General features: G+C 45.6%; 1 protein-coding gene across 4 annotated transcripts in view; it reads left to right on the top strand.

Moving 5' to 3' along the window:
* The window catches only part of Dip2a (disco interacting protein 2 homolog A), an 80589-nt gene that overhangs the window by 17774 nt on the left and 49591 nt on the right, over window positions 1-13224 (top strand). For 3 of the 4 annotated variants that reach the window (XM_038341986.1, XM_038341985.2, XM_038341989.2), the window contains exons 2-5: window positions 897-968; window positions 7553-7669; window positions 9628-9747; window positions 11095-11322. In XM_038341986.1, the coding sequence (XP_038197914.1) occupies window positions 897-968; window positions 7553-7669; window positions 9628-9747; window positions 11095-11322 (537 nt within the window). The remainder of the gene's footprint in view (window positions 1-896; window positions 969-7552; window positions 7670-9627; window positions 9748-11094; window positions 11323-13224) is intronic. The other variant, XM_038341987.2, reaches the window with a different exon arrangement.

Here is a 13224-nt window from a genome sequence, read left to right as displayed (position 1 = left end):
CCCTTCACGCAACAACTTGTACATGGGATCTCCCTGAACCGCTGCACATGTCAGTAGTCGGCTCCTCTTCCTACTTTGCATGGTCTGGGTTCATCCAGCTTACTTGTCTCGAAAGTCAGTAATGTATAGTTTTTATATTATAATTCAGAAAAATCTGCGTGTCTGGGAGTGGGGCACAGTGCATGTGTAGAGGTCAGAGGCCAATCCCCGGGTCAGTTCTCATGTTTCTTCTCTTGTTGCTTACTTCTGTACACAGCAGACTAGCTGCCCTGCCATCTTCCAGGGCTGTGCTGTGTCTGATTCCCACTACATCATAGGAATGCTGGATTGAAGATGTGCGCTACGACCTCAAGCTTTCGGTGGGCTCTGGGGATCCAAATTCAGGTTCCTGTCACTGTTCAGAGTTTACTCACTGAGCTGTCTCTCCAGCCTAAGATTCCATTTTTTTTTTTTTATTAAAAATCTTAGAACTGGCTAGAGAGACAGTTTAATTGGTAAAGTGCTGGCTGCGCAAGCACGAGTTACTGAGTTTGATCCCTAGAACATACATTAAAAAGATAGGTGTGGAACATGCCTAAAATTCAGTGCTGGAGAGGCAGAGAGGAGAATAGTCCCCAGGGTTCCTGGGGCTCACTGGAGAGGCAGAGAAGAAAATATTCCCTGGGGTCCCTGGGGCTCACTGGGCAGTCAACCAGCCTAGCCTTTTTGGTTAGTTCCAGCCTACTATGTCTCAATAGTGAATAGTTAGAGGTGCCTAAGGTTGACCTCTGGCCTCCATGTGTACATGCATGCATGCACACTCAGCCACGTACACACATGTGCACCCTCACACGTACACACAAATCTCTTTGGAACTGTATAAGTAATGAAATTCTCTTTTCCCATGGCTGTTTTAGGTGATATCACTCAGAAAGGATATGAAAAGAAACGGGCGAAGCTGCTGGCTCGTTACACTCCCCTCATTCAAGGTAAGGCCAGCACTTTCTTTTGTTTTAGTAACAGATATACGGTCCTAGAAAACAGGATATAAAAACTGATTTAATGGCCTGGGGATGTGGCTTAGCAGTAGAACACTTGCCTAGCATGCAGTAGATCTTGAGGACGATTCCTAACACTGCAAACTAATAATAAATAAGGACTGATTCTGTATTTTAAAAATTGGAATACATTTTATATTTTATTAAGGGCTGAATAATATGTCTGTTATTAGATAATAAAATAAGGATGTAGATTATAATTTACAACTTTGGCTTGATACAGATCTCCCTGCCAAGCAGGACTTTTTGTTTCATGTTTTTCGAGACAGGGTTTCTCTGTGCAGCAGCTCTGACTGACCTGGAACTCACTTTGTAAACCAGGCAGGCTTCAAACTCACAGAGATCCACCTGCCTCTGCCTCCCAAGTGCTGGAATTAAAGGTGTGCGCCACTACCGCCTGGCAACTTATTCTATTTTTGTGGTCATAGAGTGTGCCTAATATATTTTCTTATTAGACAAAGACACAGTGTATATTTTTTAATTCTTTGCACATTAATTTATAGATTTGGTATATTCATTATTTTGATTTTGTTTTGTTTTTCTGTTTGTTTGGTTGTTTTTTTTTTTTTTTTTTTTGAGACAGGGTTTCTCTATGTAGCAGCCCTGGCTGTCCTAGAACTCACTTTGTAGACCAGGCTAGCCTTGAATACAGAGATTTGCTTACCTCTGCCTCTCAAGTGCTGGGATTAAGGCATGCTCTATCATGCCCAGCTGTTATTTTGAGTATTTTTAATGGAATTTCACAATGTCTTAAGTACAAAAGGTCAGGAGATCCAAAAACGTGATGGGAGAAGTTGTCTGGTGAGTTACTAGTTACTATAAGTCTGTTGTCACCGAGAATAGGTCACTTTGCAAGGACAGGTGGGGCAGGAAGGCCAGCCCAGATTCACACATTACTACACATGGTCTTGGTTTAGGAGAGATGGCACGTGACTAGGGTGCTGGCATAGCTGCCTGTACCTGTGTAAAATATATAAAACCGATACCAAAGTTAACTTGAGGTTTGTTAGGCCCAAGTGTGAGAGGCAGAAACTGTAGCGCCCTTGGGAGATCTTACAGGTAGGTGTTGCCATCTCAAAATAGGATGCGACCAGTACAACAACAGCCATAAAAGAAAAGATTTACTTCATTGCTGCTGCTGCTGCCCTTCTTCTTCTTCTTCTTCTTCTCCTTCTTCTTCTTCTTCTTCTTCTTCTTCTTCTTCTTCTTCTTCTTCTTCTTCTTCATCATCATCATCATCATCAAAAGATACCACAGAAATATTGAAAAGTCAAACTACAGACTGAAAGAGGATGGTTATAACATCATGATTTAAGAAATGGCCCCAAAATGTACAGGCAGCCTAGTGGCTCTTTGCAGCAGAAGACATGCTATCCATCTGCATGGCTGGGGGATAGCAAGAGGCATGGGGGACAACAGCATTAGTCTAGCCTCTGCCACCAGGAGTCCAAATTTCCTAGTGTGATGAGAAAAATGGGCAGAGACTTAAATAGGTATTTCATAGGATGAAATAGCCAGTAAATGGTAATAATAAATAATAATAATGAACTCTAACCTCTCAGATAGTTAGAGAAGTGCAGATTAAAACCAGAGCCTGACATCCACATTGGAGTCAGTGTGGATGCATCTGTATCTCATGGTGCCACAGTTCTCCGCTAGGTACACAGGATGTCCATCATGACCCTCAACTCCAAGATCCTGCTCAACAGCACCGACACCATGGAATGCCACAGCATCTAGACAGCATCAGTATGAGCCTCAGTGAGATGATGGGTTGAAAGAACATCACAGAGCCGTGTGGCCAGCATGAGCTTTAAAAACACACCAGACACTGGGGAGGCAGAGGCAGATGGACCACTGTGAGTTTGAGGCCAGTCTAGTCTAATACTGAGTTATAGGCTAGCCAGAGCTGTCCAGTGAGATCCTGACTAAAAAAGTAGCAATGATAATAATAAATAAGTAAGGCGTGAAAAGCCATACCAGGGACCCTTATGAAGCTGTTAAAGAAGGAAAAGGAAACGGATTTGTATAGAATGGAAACTGATTTCTAGTACACCATCGCCTGGTAGAGGTGAGATTGGATTGGGTAGGCCATATGTGATCTTCAGCTACCTGAAAGCTGTATTTCTTTTTCTTTTTTAAATGAGAGAGAGAGAGAGAGAGAGAGAGAGAGAGAGAGAGAGAGAGAGAGAGAGAGAGAGAGAGAGAGAGAACGAGAACTCTGAGTGTGCCCAAGCATAGTATATATGTGCTAGTTAGAGGATAACTCTTGGAAGTTGCTTCTCTCCTTCCATTTGTTGAAGCAGATCTCTCTTTCCTGCTGTGCTGTGAACTCCCGTAGCCAGCCAGTGAGCTTCTAGATGATTCTCCTGTTTTGACTTCCTGTCTATCCATAGATGTGCTGGGATCACTGATGTGTTCTACCACGTCTGACTTTTTTATATGGGTTCTGAGGATCAAATTCAGCTTGTTAGCATGGTACAGTTAGCACCTTTACTTGCTGGTCCTTCTTGTTAGTCCATGCTTAAATAATAATAATAATAATAATAATAATAATAAATAATAATAATAATAAATACTGCTGCTGCTTCTTCAAAAGATTTTTTTATGAGTGTGTTTTGCTTATGTATTGTGTGCCTGTGCACCACATACATGCCCTGGAGACCAGAAGTTCTGACTTAGAACTGAGTAGAGGTGCTTGTGAGATGTCATGGGTTCTGGAAACAGAACTCCAGTCCTCCGTAAGAACAGCGAGGACTGGTGAGCGCCGAGCCATCTCCACCCCCAGGCTTTCACCTGTGCAGTGACTGCATTTCCCCTCCCCCCCGTAATGCTTCTTAAATTGCACGTGCTTCATGCTACCTGTACTGGTATACTTATAAATAACAGAAAGAGAGTGTGAAAGATGGAGGTTGTATATTGGTATTTGTTCATTCAAAGCAAAACTGTAAATTGGGGGTGTGGTGGTGCGCACCTTTATTCCCAGCATTTGGGAGGTAGAGCTCTGTGAGTTCGAGGCCAGCCTGGTATACACAGTGAGTTAAAAGGTAGCCACAGCTACCTAATAGAGAGACCCTGTCTCAAACAAACAAACAAACAAACAAACAAATAAAAAGCCACACTAAAATTGGCATTAAAGGAAACTGTTAAAACATCTTAAAGCCCATTTTTCCAAAAATCACAACCAACCATTAAGCATGTCTTAGCTGTTCCCAGTCCTAGCCAAGGTGTAGAGGGTGCTGGTTTCCCTCACACCACATAGTTTTGTTGGTCGTACTGATATCAGGAGGTGTGGGAGAAAAGCTGGGTAAATGCTCGAGAATAAAGGCGGTGATCTCTGTGTGCTTAGAAGGCCGCTTAGTCAGCTGTTGGTAGGGATAAGAGTTTTGGGTTTTATTGCTGTTGTAACTTAGAGAATATGTGATAATAAGTAGCTTTTATTTTTCTTTCTGTTTTTGCTTTTTTTTTTTTTTTTTTTTTTTTTGAGATAGGGTTTCTCTGTGTAACAGCCTGTTTGTCCTGGAACTTGCTTTGTAGACCAGGCTGGCCTTAGATTCAGAGATCAGCTTGCCCCTGCCTCCCAAGTGCTGGGATTAAAGGCATGTGCCACCATGTCTGGCTCAGTTTTTTTTCAATAGTTCTATTTTGAAATGTAAAAAGTTCATTTAAAATGAAAATACATTGTAAAATACTTACTAATGCGCTTAGCAAGAAAAATAGAGAACCTATATTGGGATCATAAAATATATTTGGGCCTGGCGTGGTAGCGTACACCTTTAGTCCCAGCACTCGGGAGGCAGAGGCAGGCAGAACTCTGAGTTTGAGGCCAGCCTGATCTACAAAGCTAGTTGCAGGACAGCCAAGGCTACACAGAGAAACCCCGTCTCAAAAAAAAAAAAAAACAAACAAACCAAACAATATATATGTGTGTGTGTGTGTGTGAATATATATATTTAGAAGAAATAACCAATATCCAGACATGAAAGAACATAAATTTCTATGTGGAAATAAGAAATTCAAAGAACAGGAAATATAAATCATGTTCAACTTTACTAGTAGATATGGAAATGCATAAAGTGAACTCTCCTTGGGTTGGAAGAATCCTTCAGCTCTCTCTAAACTCAGCGCTGAGCAATGTGTGAGGATGTAGCACTTCCACATGTTGCTTGTAGGAGTGTGAATCCCTGAAGCCTTACCGGAAAGTTATCTCTCGATACCTGCTAAAATTAAACGTGTACCTTGTGAGGGCTGGAGAGAGAGAGAGACGGCTCAGCAAAGGAGAGCGTGTCCTGCTGTTGCTGAGGACGAGAGCTCTGCTCCAGAACCACCTGTAACCGCAGCTGTAGGGGATCTGACGCCCTCTCTGGCCCCACAGACACCTGCACTCAAACCACCCCCACCACACATACATATTTTTTTTTTTTTTCGAGACAGGGTTTCCCTGTAGTTTCTAGAGCCTGTCCTGGAGCTAGCTCTTGTAGACCAGGCTGGCCTCGAACTCAGAGATCCGCCTGCCTCTGCCTCCCGAGTGCTGGGATTAAAGGCATGCGCCACCACCGCCCGGCCACATACATAATTTAAAACAAAGCAAACTTAAGGCTGGTGTGGTGCCTAAGGCTTTTAGTCCTACTACTTAGGAGGCAGAGGCAGGTGAGCCTTGGTGAGTTCCCTGAATTCAAGACCAGCCTGGTCTACAAAGAAAGTTCCAGACTGGTTAGGGATGCACTGTGAGATTCTGTCTCTGTCTCAAAACAACAATAACAACAACAAAGCAAACCAGGTGGTGATGATGCACACTTTTAATCCCAGCACTTGGGAGGCAGAGGCAGGTGGATCTCTGTGAATTTGATACCAGCCTGGTCTACAGAGCGAGTTCCAGGACAGCCAAGGCTGTTACACAGAGAAATCCTGTCTTGAAAAATAAAAAAACAAACAAAAAAAATCAAACAAAAAAACCCTCGCCTTTATCCAGTAATTTCAGATCAGTTTTTGTTGTCTTTGATGAATATTTTATCTGTCTAAAGGATAAAGTCATCCATGTTTTGGAATGTACATATACAGCACTGTGCAGTGTACCACTTCCTAATCATTAATGCCTGGGACTAAGTGTTCTTCAGTGAAGCTCTGAAGTAGTTCTTTATAGGGCCGCTGTTCAGTGTTGTCATATATTCGTATGTATGCGTGCATGCGTGCGTGCGTGTGTGTGTGTGTGTGTGTGTGTGTGTGTGTGTGTGTGTACGGTGCGCCTGTGCGCTCAGATTTGGAAGAGTTAAGCATAGGTCTGTTTGTGGAGTAGCCTTTCCCCTATCCAGCCACACTAGACAGCACCGCAGATCTGTTGTGCTCATAGACCTGCAACTGGGCCAGCTCAGACACTAGCGCTTGTGGATACTGCCAGAGTCTAGCAATGAGCAGGTGGGCTGGGAGGGCCCCTCACCTGCCTCCCTCTCCTGTTTTCTCACCTGGTGCTTTTGATGTGGGAATCAGCACACCGCTATTCACAGGCATAGCCGAGTCAAGTAGAGAGCTGCGTTGCTTCGTGTGACCTGCCTTAGAAGTCAGGTACTACCGCTTCTGTCACTCTGTTCCCCGTGAGGGACACGACCCAGGGTGAAGTCGGGATGGACTCTGCTTGTATTGGGGGTGTGGTCAAGACTGGAGGAGCCAGTGAGACTGGAATCTCTGTTGGCTCGTCTTATAAGGCTTTTCCGAACAAAGGCTTACAACATCAAACTCATTCTTACTGAGTCTCAGCTAAAGGTTTTTGCTCTGTGCCATTTGTAGATGTTAGCAGATTTGGATTGGAATAATACCAGAGACTTTGTTTAGTGGCCATGCTATTTGTACCCTGCCATTTCTCACTGTCTGGTCTCCTGGGGTGGCTCTGGTCAGCGTGCTATCACTGTGAGCTGGGCTGGCTGAGGATGTGTGAATAGGCTCCGTGCTCTCTGTCCATCCCAGCTTGGAAGCAGAGCCACAGAAGCGCTGCTGACTAGACCAGCTTGCCGCCCCTGGAGAGTGTGTGCGCTGCAGTTGTGCAGTGCCGTCCTTGGTGCTTTATTCTCGACCTCTCCGCCTTTTCTGTGTATTTAAGGGCCACCTGTGATGATGCTGTGGCCTGTAACAGTAACAAACAGCACAGGCCATTTACATTTATGAAGGGGCTATAAATGCAGGAACCACTCTCGGAGATCTGTGACTCACATCAGGACTCTAAGTGATGGTGCCATGTTGCCAAGGGCACCCTGAGGGTGCAGTCATTGTTATGATTATGAACTAGAGGCTGGACAAGGTCTAGTGGTATGGGGAGAAGGTAGCTTGGATGTGGACATTGCCCTGGCCCGTGTTCATGGCCCTTAATCCCAAGCCAGAGGCTCTTCTGTGCTTTTAGGGCCATGCCAGGAAGGGTGCAGCACGCACTGTATGGCCATATAAGAGAAATGCACGTTGTTTTATATGGGGTTTTTATAATTGGAAACGCAAATTGTTCACACAAGATATAAACTGTGTTTCAGGAGTAGACCCATGTCTGCAAACAGAGAATAGACTTCCTGGGCCCTTGATGGCTGCGGCTACACCTAAACCACAGAAGTCTCGGGCTACCAACTCAAGGGATGAGCGCTTCCGGTCAGGTAGGTTCCTAGCTCTGGAAGTGCGGGAGTAGGAAGTGGGGTTACCGCAGGCAGGACTTTGTTCTGGCTACCGAGGCTTTGGGTTGGGTTTTCTTTGCTAGAATGTCCACCGGAGAAGTAGTTATGTTTTAGCCGGACGTGGTGGTGCACACCTTTAATCCCAGCACTCAGGAGGCAGATGCAGGCGGATCTCAGGGAGTTCGAGGCCAGCGTGGTCTACAGAGCAAGTTCTAGGACAGCCAGGGCTACACAGAGAAATGCTGTCTTAAAAAAAAAAAAAAGAAAGAAAAAAAGAAAACATCATCATGTTGTTCAGGAAAGTGGAACCTTCATCTAGTTTTGGGATTTTTTTAATAGTATTAATTTTTAGAGACAAGGTTTTTTGTGTAATAACAGTGGTTGTCCTGGAACTCACTCTCTAGACCAAGCTGAACTTGAACTCACAGAGATCTGCCTGCTTCTGCCTCCTGAATGCTGGGACCAAAGGTGTGCACCACTATACCTGGCTCAGATAGTTTGTTTTCATGTCTCTCTTTTTGTACATGTTGATTGCCTTAGAGGTTGCTTGCTTGCGACAATTGTGTGTGCATGTGTGTGTGTGTGCTTGTGTGTGCGTGTGTATGCTTGTACATGCAGGTGCTATCTACTCTTTTTTTTGGTTTTTTAAGCTTTGAGTTTGAGCCTGGCTAGCTAGTGAACCCAGCGTGCCTCTTATTTCTGCCTCGCTAGCATTGGGATTGCAAGTGCACCTAGGTATTTTTAGACTGTGAGTTCTGAGGCCAAGCTTGGGTCCTTGTGCAAGCCCTGTACTGATTAAGCATCTCTCTAGTGTCTAGAGAACCAGTTCTCCTGCCTATCAGGACAGCATGCATACTGTTTGTATCTGCTTCTCCACCAGGAGCTCTGGGACGACTCAGTGATGTCTGTGTATATGGAAGTCGCTGTATGACTGGTGTAACTTAAATTTTATTTAATAGGTCTTCTCACTATTTGGCAATGCTTTTTATAAATATTTAAATTTGTTTTTTTAATTTTATTTTACTTTTAAAAAGTTTTGCTTATTTGTTTGTTTATTTTTTTGTGTGTGAATGTGTGCATGCATGTGTGCCACGGTTCACATGTGGAGGTCAGATAACAACTTGCAGGAGTTGGTTTTTCTTTCACTTTGTAGATTCTAGGGATAAAACTTAGGGTTTCAGGATTGGTGGTCGTAAATTCCTTAACTTGCTGAGCCATCTTGTCCCCCACCCCTTTATTCTGAGATCAGTTCTCAATCCCACGGAGCCCAGACTGGCCTGGAATGTGCTATGCAGCGACAGATGGCCTTGAACTCCTGATCCTTTTGTTGCCATCTTGGGGACTAAGAACATGGTCATGTACCAGAATGCCCTGTGATGTGGTACTGGGGTTGAAACGCAGGGATTCATACATGCTGTTGTAAGCATTCTACCAACTGAGCTCTACATGTGTGCCAACCGGCCTGTGCATGTATGTTCAGAAGAGCATGATGTGGAGACCAGATCACAACACACTTAATATTAAAAAAAATAACAGATGAATGACTAATGCCCATGCTGCATATCATTGAAATATCCTCAGTGGGACCTTACCACAATTCTGACAAACTGACATTGATTTCCGGGCTGCCGTTTTCAAAACGTGTCAACTTGATTGTTTGTTTGTTTGTGTTTTTGTTTTGTGAGCCTACTGATTAGCTAGAATGGCTGGTCAGTAAACATCTGGGGGGGGGGGGTCCCCAGCTTTTTATTTTTTAATTTATAACTGGAAGCATTTATCAAGTTCAAAAGTTGAGTCCTCAAGAAAGCAGCATCTAGAGAGAAGCTGAGGTGCAGGGGCGAGTGGGAAGGCAGATCATTTTTTTCTGCTCGGGGTAAGGAAAATAAACACGATTGTAACCAGTGTAGTAAAACACCTACCGCTACTGTTCCTCTGTGCAGATGTCCACACAGAAGCCGTGCAAGCAGCTTTGGCCAAATACAAAGAGCGGAAGATGCCGATGCCTTCAAAAAGACGGTCTGTCCTTGTGCACTCGTCCGTGGAAACCTATACTCCCCCAGGTACTGATAAATGGTTTCATGATGGATTTTTATGAGCGTGTCATAGACCTTGTGCTATAATATTTATTTTCATTGAATTGGAATACCTTGTAACCTGTAATACAAGTTTGAGAAATGTAGAAATTAAAAAGTTTACATATGTACATATTCCTCACCCAAGAATCTGTATTTTTCTGATATTTTTCTTATCCAAGTGAATATTTATATTATAATGAGATTTTTGTATGGGTTTTACTTTTTAAGAAGCTAAGATGGTATTTTATACCTTTTAGTAAAGAGATGAACCTAAAACAGGCACTTCCTGGAGTGCAAACTTAAGGAACTGAATTTTAAACTTAATTCTAATTCGTGCCCTTTGACTGTTGTGTGGCTGACCTCCAAGCCAGGTCTCCACTGGGGCCACTTAAGATGCTTATTTGGAGGGTCGGGTATGTTTTTTCATTTGTTGTTACCTCTGGAAATGAAAATGTGTAGATAGGTTTCTTAATGTCCTGTTGAGCCCGACCGAGGTGCTGCTGTCTGGTGGCTTCATTCATGCATTTCCATAGATGCCCCTCGTGTCACCAAGTCAAAACGTGCTGACCGTCATTTAGGCTTGATGCCCTTGGATCCGCTAAGATGGCGTGTGCAGGCTTTGCAAGGTGACCTGGCGGCTCAGTGGGTGCTTCTTCCCTCTCAAGAAAAGCTTATTGTTGGACGAGGTCTTTAGAAATTAGTGTCATATTACTGTTTCTGCCAATAACACCATAGGCACTGTCCAACAATAAAAAATGTTTTAATAACTGTAATAAAATGCAGGCGTGCTGACTTGATGGAGCCTTAGTTCACAGATAATTTTATGAGCGGAAGCAATTATGTTGCAGAAGGAATCCTTCCCAGAGTTACTTCTCCTGCTTTCCCTCTGCACATAGATGTAGCTAGGGCCGTAGTCTCCCGTAACACCCGCAGGGCTGCGGCATTCACGCACAGGCTAGGCTATGAGGTGTGGGCCGCGGCTGCACCATGCTGCTGTGTGGATGTGGTCTTAGGCTGTGTGGATGGACAGCAGTGAGTGCTGGACACTCAGCAAGCACATCCCCGTTGGGATTTCCTAGGTTTAGGGCACAGATCGCTGTTTTCATTCTTAGCATATGAGATCCTGTGGCCAAGGCCTCTGTGGGGACCTTGGCACTCATGGAATCACTTCCCAAGAGTAGGACTTCTTATGCTCTCTTCTGAAGGTGATCTTTGAGGTGCCCACTTGTCACATGGGGTAGCACTGTGCTTCAGGCCTGGAGACGAGTAAGGGGCCTCTCCCTCTCTTGACCCATCCCTACATCATGCTTCTCGTCGTTATTTCAATCGCAGACACGTCATCTGCCTCAGAAGATGAGGGCTCTTTGCGGCGACCAGGGCGACTCACCTCCACTCTGCTCCAGAGCCATTCCAGCATCGAGCCCTGGCTCGACAGAGTCATTCAGGGCTCGTCCACCTCATCCTCTGCATCCTCCACTTCATCCCACCCGGGAGGGAGACCTGCTGCTGCTCCCGGTGCCACCACTGCGCTTGCAGGCCTCACGGCCCACGCCCACGTAGGTCAGTAACAGCTGCCTGGCCCCACAGATCGGGCAGGGTCAGGAGAGCCCGGGACAGAGGACTGCTGTCAAGTGACTGAGGTCATGAGCCAGATGTCACATGGTGCCTTGTCTGCTTGCGATATCAGCTGGTTTTCGGGCTTTTAATAATCGCATTTGACACAATGGGGTCACACTTGGATAGTTTGGCATCCAGATTAACTTGAACAGAATGGCTCTCTTGCTGAATTTTTGGCTCCATCCAGATCCACTTCTTCCTTATCTGAAATGTGTCCTTTTGGGACAGAAGCAATCCTGTAATTCTGTGGCCTGGCAGTGTCAGGCTGGTGGGGTGTGCCCCAGTCCTCAGCAACAGGCTGTTCTCTTGACGTCCTGTTTTCCTGATTTCCAGGTGATGGTAACGGCCACCCTGGGCCTGGCTCTAGTCACTGTCCTTCCTGTGGCTTTTTGTATGTGTGGCTGTAAGGGCTATCCATTGTCCTTTTGCACAGGTCCTGGGATGGGAGCTAAGGCTATGGTTTTGGTCTGAGCTTTCTTCCTACAGATAGTCCTCTTCCTAAGATCAAGATGTCAGTCAAAGCCAGGCTCAAAGACACAGGCGTCTTCTCAGTTACGAGTTCTTGGATGACAGTCATCTTAGAAAGAAGTGACACCATGAGCCATGTGAAGTCCTGTGTGTAAGCAGTAGTTGTATGATTAGCTGTGTGTGAAGCCCACGGACATTCGTGTTCTGGTTCCTTAAATGTAGTCCATATTAAAGACTCACCCTCATTTTCCCAGATGAAGAAGATTAAAGAAAAAAAAGAAAAAGAGTGAGTGTCACTTGTGGGGATCACACAGCGGGGAAGAGCGCTGGTCCAAGCATTGCCGGTGCCTCATTTTCTTTTCTTTTTGGCTGGACCTGGGGTGGTGAGCACTCGCAGTGGATCAGGACTGCTTGGAGCCGTCAGGGTCTGGGGTGCTGAGCACTTGCAGTGTGTCCGGGCTGCTTGATCGAGTGGTTAGGGTTTATATAAGCCACTGTAGATGGCGCTGGGACCCTGTTCTGAGTTCTTTTCAGGCCAAGTTTGCTGGGCTGGCTGGCTGGAGGTGAATGGCCATGTCTCTTTGGGTCGCCTGTGGTTTGTCTCCGCGTCCTCTGTGGGGCTTGTCAGTACAGCTCTTTGATCTTCTTCCTGTGTGAGTCGCTGTACGATTCCTGTCTTTCTGCTCACATCTGCTTTCCTCTGCCTTGTGTGTCTCACTACAGCAGCCGCCCGAAGAGCTGCGGCATTGTAGACAGGCATCATGAGACAGCCGACCAGGGTGGCCGTGGCACTCGTTCCCCGTGCGGCCGGTGACTGTGGCCTACCTTTCCTCCCGGAATCTGACAGTCTGGAACGGGAACAGGAAGGCAGCCAGTGCTGTGCTTTCCTGTTTATCCGGAGGCTTTTGTGTAGTTGTTGTTTTATACTTATTCAACCGTGTGTGTGTGTGTGCGCACCCATACACATACACATAGCTCTCTATAGGCTTGTGGGGAGGCCAGATGAGAACACTGACTATCTTGCTCTATCTGCCCTTTTCCCTTGAGGCAGGCTCTCTCACTAACCCTTGTCCTGTTGCCAGCGAGCCCCAGAACACTCAGTGCTGGGATTATAGACATGTCCATCCCTGCTTTTCATGTGGGTCCTGGGATCCGAACTCAGGCCCTCATGCTTCCCCAGCTGCTTTCTTACCCGCTGAGTCACATCCAGTCACCTTGCCTCTGCTGTGTGAGGCTCCTCCTGAGGGACAGGACGCTGCATTAGAGTTTGTCACTGGTGAGCGGTTACTTCTGGTTCATGCTGAGCTCGCAGCCCTCACGGTTCCCGTGGTTGTGCGTAGGGATGTCTTAACAAGAACCCTCCCATGTGTGTTGGAG

This window comes from Arvicola amphibius, chromosome 9 (genome assembly GCF_903992535.2).
Source record: "Arvicola amphibius chromosome 9, mArvAmp1.2, whole genome shotgun sequence".
Taxonomy (NCBI): Eukaryota; Metazoa; Chordata; class Mammalia; order Rodentia; family Cricetidae; genus Arvicola; species Arvicola amphibius.
This window is presented reverse-complemented; position numbering and strand designations above follow the sequence as displayed.